Raw genomic sequence first — 7,899 nt, forward strand, 5'->3', positions numbered from 1 at the left:
AATAATTCACCCGCCACAGAAAAAACACACCAGGAATCAGAATTGTGGCACAAAACAAGGAAGAAGAGCATTAACACCACACTGCCTGAGTGATGAGCTGAAGGATGTGGTGACGAGCAGATGGAAAACAAGGGCTGAAATACTGCAGAGATAATGACTAGATAGGAGACAGGTGTGTCGGCTGATGATCAATCAGGAGACAGAGGAGCAACACACACATAACACACACACACATGAACACACAGACAGAAGGACAGACGGATGAGGGAACACAGCAGCCGTGGCCAAGACTGTGACACTTGAATTATTATTAATTACATTAGAACAAAATAACAAATGACAGCTAGTGTATTCATTTAAGATCCCATCGCTCAGAGTCTGACGCTGACTGAGGATATCGATCTTCAGAGTCTTCATGGAAAAGGGGTTTACTGGAAAAGGTTCATGCTCATATGGTTTTTAACTTCATATTGAACTGAAAATACAGAGTCCTTTGTGGGGAAAAACGATCCTGGATCTCATCCTGAGAAGAATAGCATCAACACTCCTGCCAAGCTCAGTAACCACTGATATCAAGAGGCTGATCTGTGTGAATCTGGTCTAAACCCAAATGAAAAGAACACTTTTGTCACACAAAACGCAATGTTGCACAGAATTTAGCAATGCAGTATTTGGAAAGATTTGAATGCGGTTGCCATGACTCTACACAACAGAACACAAACACACAAGACACAGAGATAGTTTAGATTGTTTATTTTGCTTGGGTTCTTTAGCTCTTGCTTATAGGAATGATGACAATCATGATTATTCCAATCACAATTTGCATACAATCCACAAAAGATTGTTTTGAGGATATATTTGGCATGATCTGAATGATCTTGGATCTGAGCTGAACCATCAATGAAAGCAGCACGACGGTCCTATTGTGGAGCAACACTCAGAACTGTCCGGATGCTGTAGAACAAAAACAAAATACAAATTTCAAGACTTGCAGTTGTGAATTTTCTAATTATGCAGCTAGTTAGTAAATGATGAATGATAGTGGAGTATAGGAGTATACCATTTGCCATGTTTCATCAGTTCAATGGCGTTGTTGACCTGGGCCAAGGTCATGTTGTGAGTGACGAACTCATCCAGCTTTATCTTCTTGTTCAGGTAGGCTTTGACCATCTCGGGCACACCGTCCTTACTCTTAAATCCTGAGTCACAAAAAAAAAAAAAAATGCACATAAAGAAATTTGAACAAACAGTCTGATCTTACTGTATGGTGGAATGAAGGCAAAGATAGAGCTGAGAGCTTCCTGGGTACTATCACAACACAAGCACCACCTATCTGGGTAGTATGAGTTGAGACCAGACCATTCTCTTACATTAACAGTAGTGTGTAGAATGGTCTGGTTGCACTTCATTATCATTCTGCTATACAGTGGTAAAATGCTGTGTCATGGTTGTGTGTCTTCAAACCCATCCAAGTTGTCTTGGTTGGGGCGAAGAACAGGATGCACTGACAGTACTTAAAATAGTGACTGGGGAAATGTGTTGTTGAAACATTTACTAGCAGGGAGGGGAGCACTGCAATTTTAAAAAAAGATAATTCACTAAAAAAAAGAAACTAGTGTGTGAGGTTGCTGCCCAGATGTTGTTGTGTCCTGCAATATGAGGGTTTTGAAATGGGTAACATGAAACAAGCGAAAGAAAAATGCACCACAGATGAGTTTGATTAACTTGTTTCCCTGGTCTCCTCCAGACATCACAGTAGTACCTATGTTTATCCTTTGAATACTGTGTAATTGCCAGCCTCCCCTTCTTAGTTACCTTTCCATTCTCTTCCTTTTCCTGTTAATTTGGTCTTAATGTTGTACCCCTTGCTTAGTTTCTTTGAGTAAAACTCTTTCTTCTCTAATTGTCTGGCCTCCTCGTCCTCATTGTTGTCTGTGCATGGGGTCACTACGTGGGCTGTGACAGTTTGTCTCACCTCCAAACAGGGATCCCTTCCATGTACGTCCAGCGATGAGCTGAATGGGACGGGCAGCAAAGTCATGCATGTCTGTCCAGCCAACGATTACAGCAACACCCCAACCTTTGACACAAGCCTCCAAAGCACTGCGCTGGATGGAGAAACAGCACAAAGTCAGTGGACTCGTAAACACAAGTGTTTTGTTCTAAAATATATATAAACACGTCTGCCTCACCATGACTCCCACATTGCCGCAGCATTCCAGGGAGTAGTCCACTCCCCCATTGGTCATCTCAGACAGCACTTCATTGATGGGTTTATTGTGATCTTTGGGGTTCACAAACTCGTTAGCGCCAAAGACCCTGGCCTTCTCGAACTTCTCTGGATTGATGTCAATAGCTATAATCCTCTTTGCTCCTGCAACATAGCAGCCCATGACTGCAGCCAGACCCACAGCTCCCAGACCGAACACAGCGCATGTGGATCCTGGTTCAACCTGAAGAGAAAGCGACGAGGAGTTGGACTTTTCATTCCTCTGTACAGTGATAAACACTAAACCTCCCCAACTACCCTGGAGCCACGGACCCAATGTTTCAGGTCAGATTCTTGACCTTACAAATATGTGATGTGGGTATAAACACATGTTAAGGGACCATCCAGCGGTCAAACATACACACCTGAGCAGTATTAACTGCTGCTCCATATCCAGTGCAGACCCCACAGCCGAGGAGACAGACTTTGTCCAGGGGAGCTGCAGGATCAATCTTGGCCACAGCAATCTGGTTCATCACAGTGTACTCTGAGAAGGTGCTGGTTCCCATAAACTGCAGAATCTTCTTCCCCCTACAGGTAAACCTGGAGTCTACTGATGACATCACATCGTAACGATCAGCAGCCCTGAACAGAAAATGTATGACAGTGATTAGAAATGTTTACATTGCATTGCTCTGCACAATCTGTACCATTTTTAGACAGTTGTTTTGTGTATATAGCGAGTCCTACGCCACACGTTGAGACATGGTGCTTAAATGGTTGATACGCCACCAAACTAGTCTCACCATCCATGTTCACACTGGTTGGTCTTTGGACTCTTACAGAAGCGACAATCTCCACACTGAGAGATGAACAGAGGGATGACTTTGTCTCCTGAAAAAACAAATTGACACATCAAATGAACTTTAGACTAACTTACAACAGAACAAATGGAAACAAGTTTTTCTTTAACTGGACTGAGTTGCACAGTCTTTGGTCGACTCATCGCCTCGTCTTACACAGAGACAAATGAAACAGGTTGAAGCTGACCTGGCTGAAATTCGGTGACACCTGGACCAACGCTTTCTATGATGCCACCTCCCTCATGGCCAAGGACTGCTGGGAACCCATCCTTATTCTTACCCTCAAACAAGTGGTACAGGTCTGTGTGGCACACCCCAGTTGCCACAATCTGCACAAAAGACAACAAACACACAATGAAAACACAGAAGAATCTTTTGAACACATGCATATTGAGCCTTTTGTGTAGCTTTATTAGTTATATTTTGCTGACAGAGGTGAAGACTTTCCAAAACCTAAAGATTTGAAGTGTAACAAATGGACTGAACTCTGTCTTTAGCTGTTCTATTTTAAGATGCTAATGTTAGTATGGTCAGCCAAATACCGAAAGTGTTACACCCTAAGCTAAAAAGCATTTCAATACTGAAATACCTCTATAACTTCTATCTTAGCGGTCAATGTCTCTGTCCTGATCTGTCATGGATTTTGGGGATAAAATTTAAAGGTTAAGAAAAGCTGACCAGACATAAGAAACCTGCTTTTGTCTACTTGTCTACAACAATTTGTGTTACATCTTCTTACACTTGCAAAAACAGTGACATTTTAACTTCAGCTTGGTCCACAAAAGAAAACATATGAGGCTCTTATGACTCTAAATTTTTCCATCTACATTTACTTCTAATTGGCTTTTATGAGTAATCATATTGTTTTGTTCTTTTTTTGTGCCCCTTCCTAACTAAAGGCAGATCTAAACTAACCAAGGAAACTTTTCCATTTATATTCAGAGGAGACACTGCAATCCAAGAAAAAATGTAATTAATAGGTATCTTCCTTAGTTTTGCATTTAAATACGGAAATTATCTATTATCAACCAAAATTTGTACCATTCGTATACTTTTCTAGAATCTGAGACAAACAGAAGGTACGTGTGCTTTGATAAGTAGTCAGGGAAGAAACCCACCCCACCATGACCTCCACTGATACGTTTAGTGATCTGCTATATTGCTCCTCATGCCTCCCACAGCCTGTGATTGAGAAGTCAGAGCCCCAGCCAGCATATTAGCGGGGTTATCTAGTGGGCACCTCCTTTCACTGATGTTTCAACCTCGCTGTCCTGTTTCTGCTGCCTATCATTTCCACCGTTGAGATCAGAACTTCCTAAACTGACAGTGGCCACATCAACCTAAGGTACAGACTGTAAACACCATAGCTTTAGCTTGCCCGGGAGTCCTGACTTCTCTCTCTTTCCTATCCCCTCTGCAATGTCTTCTCTCAACTGTTCTATCCGATAACTATCCTTTAGGTCCCCATTACACCACCGACCCAAACTCTAGCTTTTCCCTAATGGATGGAATTTCATCCTCTTCTACATGAAACTTCCTCTCAGTTAACTTCCCCCAGGACAATAAGAGGCTCCTCAACTTACGAGGAGTAATCTTCATTCTAGTCCATTTGAGACTCTCATTTAACCTCTTTAGTAACCTTTTTTGTACATGGCACTGTTGTGGTTACCAGTACCATGTCATCCATGTAGGCACTACAAGGTGGGAGCCAAAGCCCATCCAACCACCGCTCCCCACCCACTTTGAAGTTCTAATAATGACCTCCATTATTATAGTACACCCTGCCATAATGTGGAGTTGTGAAACCAGCCGTACCTACACACATTCTAACATCTTGGAAATATGCCTTCACCAGATTCAAAACCACCCCTGGGACTTTAAAAAAGTCAAAAGTCCTCCAAATGAGGCTGGGTGGTACTGAACTGAACGCATTGGCCAGGTCTAAAAAATACCACATATAGATCTTTTATCTGTGGCTTAGCTGCCTGAATCTGGTGCCATATCACATTGATGTGTTCTATGCACCAAGCAAAACCTAGGATTCCTGCTTTCTGCACTGTAGTAACTATGAAGTTATTCCTCTCTAAATGATTATAATTTTCTAGGGATATAATCCTAAACTGGCATACATTTGAAGACTCTTTCTCCTTGGGAATTAGGATTCCCCCCGGCTCTACACCAAGCCTTTGGAATGACTCTACAAGAATCTAAGAACATCAGGCGCGCTTTTAAAAACTCAGTAGGGGACTCCATTCAGCCCTGGGGCTGAAGATGCCTTTGCGCGCCTTACTACAGCCCCTACCTCCTTCCACCGAGCTGGTCTAACATCTATGGGATCCTCTATCTCTCCAAGCAATGGCATGTCAGAAGGAAGGCCCATGTCTTTATACTTCGTTGGGTCTGAGTGTGTCTTTTTTAGGACTTAAATCTGAACACTGGGTAAAGCCAGCTTCAAAAATCTTGTTTCATTTTATTGACATATGCAAATGAGGTGTTACCTCACATAAAATGTACAAATGTCCATGAATGTGAAACAGATGTTATGGAAGCAAAATTGCCCAAAATGAGGAAACAGTGTTTTTCCTGTGGTTTCTTTCCTTTACCATTCTAATTGTGACTGAATGTTGATAAAAAATTCAGTTGTGTATTGTGTTTGTTTGTGGTATATCCGCCTTTTCACCACCTCGACTACACTTTTTGGGAAATACCTACAATTTCTAATCAATAAAGTCCTACGACTCAAATATCTCACTAATCAAAAAGCCATCATTCACTAATTCTTACACATAAACACAGTGAAAAATCTTCATGTGTGGATGTATGGGCATTGTTGCGGACATCTCTCACCTTGATGCGGACCTCGTTGGCCTGAGGTGGAGCCACTTCAATCTCCTCAATCACCAGAGGCTTGTTGGGCTCCCAGGCCACTGCTGCCTTGCACTTGATGACCTACAGGAGCAGTGATACCGGCATGAAATTTCACATTTTTGGGTGCTGCAGTGGTTTAACTAAACCAGGGTGGCACTCTGGGAAGATGCTATGAAACACTCCAAGCACCCATTCAGACAACATATGCTGAGTTAAGCTGTGGATAAAAACGTGACTTCCCTGATGCTTCAATGTCAAAGCAAACACTCATTTAAAGGCAATAAACTGACTGACTTGCATTTGTTGATTACATGTACACAGCACAGTAAAGAGTACACTGTCTTACATACTGTTGGCCCCAATAAACATCATAGAAAACACAACAGTTTAAGGTCCATGTGTGTTATCTGGAAAACCTTTAATTTGATAAAACAGTATGACTTAGTGTAGGGTTGGCACATTTACTATTACTGAGTAAATCATTTGTTGCGGTTGAGTCTCTGCTGGGAGTTCTTTGGCCTTCACTATTATGTTTTTTGGCCTCCTACTATTTGGTCTTTGATAATATCCACAGTTATCTAAAGTTGTCAGGATATTTTCAAACTGTGTGAAAGGTTGAATCAGGACATGCAGTATTTCATTGAAGCATTTAACTATTGTACATTTTATTGTAGGTAGAATACTAACTCCAAGTCGAGTGAAATAAACATGCATATGCAAAGAGATGTAAGTTAATCACAACACATGAGAGCACTGAAACACTTCTTGATTGCATTTTCAGGTATGAGCAGGTACATTAGATGCACCCAGCCACACTGTAACCACTAAATGAACCTCAAACATTTTATGAACACTTGAAAGTCGGATTTCCAAGTAAAATCTATTAGTGTGAGGTTTGCTGCATAGATTTGTTTTCTTACCTACTTTGCTTGAGTTTGCAATATTATTCCTTTAAAACAAGTAAAATTTTGCACCTACCTTACCAGCTGTAGCCATGTCTGCAGCAAAGTTAAGACTCAAAAAAAGAGAGAGGAGTTGAGAAGGTGAAGAGCTGCTGGATTGCAGATCGAGTAGGAAAACTGGATCTGAATTCGATGCTTAAATACTACTGCTGCTGGGTGGGGAGTTGCGCAAACATCCAGATGGGCTGAGACTTTGACAGTTTATGATTGTGGTTGGACAATGATGACTGTAAAAGATGAAAGGAAAGAAAGAAAAAAAGGGAAAAGAAAGAGAGACATACAGACAGAACCATTGTTATCATTTCTGTCTTTTTTAATATTTTTTTTTGGCCTTTATTGGATAGTGTAGTGAGAGAGAGACAGGAAAGTAGGGAGGACATGTGGGAAAGGGTCATGAGCGGGATTCGAACTCATGACCTCCACATTGGGGCTGTAGCCCTGCACATGGGACGCCAGCTCAACCAGGTGACCTATAGCGGCGCCCTCTTTCTTTTTTTTTTAGATCAGTTCTTAGTGCTGTTGATGCACATTTATTTGAATGATAGCGAAAGTTCCATCGACGCTCAGTCCACAATAATACATACAGGCCAAGCGCACAGTTAATCCTTATAGCTGTAGCCCTGGTAATATGTGACTGACCACGTTTGACAGTGTTTTTTGAAGAGCAAAATTTTCCAGCAAATTAAAAGCAGCAGTTGCTGAATGAACAGCAGAAGGTCTGTGCGACACATTTTTGGACAACGTTAAACTCTTGTGAGCCGCATCTTCTCTCTCATTGCTCAGTTTGTACATCCTCGATTCCCCTCTCCTACCAGAGATGTAAGCTGAGGAGTCGAAGAGGAGAGCTGAGAAAACAGGAGTGGAGTCAATGGCCATCTAGCAAAATAAGGCATCCTTGCTTTGGAGCTGTAATTTCAGCGTAACATCAGTTAACTATGAAGTATGGCACAGTGGCACCTCCTGTCCATCGTTTAGTTAAAAACATGTCACATCAGAA

General features: G+C 41.8%; 1 protein-coding gene across 1 annotated transcript; it reads right to left on the bottom strand.

The window, feature by feature from the left end:
* Window positions 1-736: 736 nt before the first annotated feature.
* Window positions 737-7,024, bottom strand: LOC103354034 (alcohol dehydrogenase 1-like). Its single transcript, XM_008277266.1, has 9 exons — window positions 6,919-7,024; window positions 5,920-6,021; window positions 3,260-3,401; window positions 3,016-3,103; window positions 2,635-2,854; window positions 2,193-2,453; window positions 1,976-2,108; window positions 1,061-1,199; window positions 737-954 (listed from the first exon to the last, which is right to left on the bottom strand). Exons 1-9 carry the CDS (start codon window positions 6,934-6,936, stop codon window positions 921-923), a joined length of 1,137 nt encoding a protein of 378 aa, XP_008275488.1. The 5' UTR covers window positions 6,937-7,024; the 3' UTR covers window positions 737-920.
* Window positions 7,025-7,899: the final 875 nt, after the last annotated feature.

Source organism: Stegastes partitus, unplaced genomic scaffold, assembly GCF_000690725.1.
Source record: "Stegastes partitus isolate 25-593 unplaced genomic scaffold, Stegastes_partitus-1.0.2 Scaffold93, whole genome shotgun sequence".
Taxonomy (NCBI): domain Eukaryota; kingdom Metazoa; phylum Chordata; class Actinopteri; family Pomacentridae; genus Stegastes; species Stegastes partitus.

Bases quoted from the DNA above. Each gene is read 5' to 3' on its own strand.
- LOC103354034 (XM_008277266.1), bottom strand. The intron at 3,104-3,259 runs GTCAGCTTCAAC...TTGTTTTTTCAG, and splicing joins TGTCACCGAATTTCAGCCAG to GAGACAAAGTCATCCCTCTG. The intron at 1,200-1,975 runs GTGAGACAAACT...TTTGTGACTCAG, and splicing joins GAAGGGATCCCTGTTTGGAG to GATTTAAGAGTAAGGACGGT.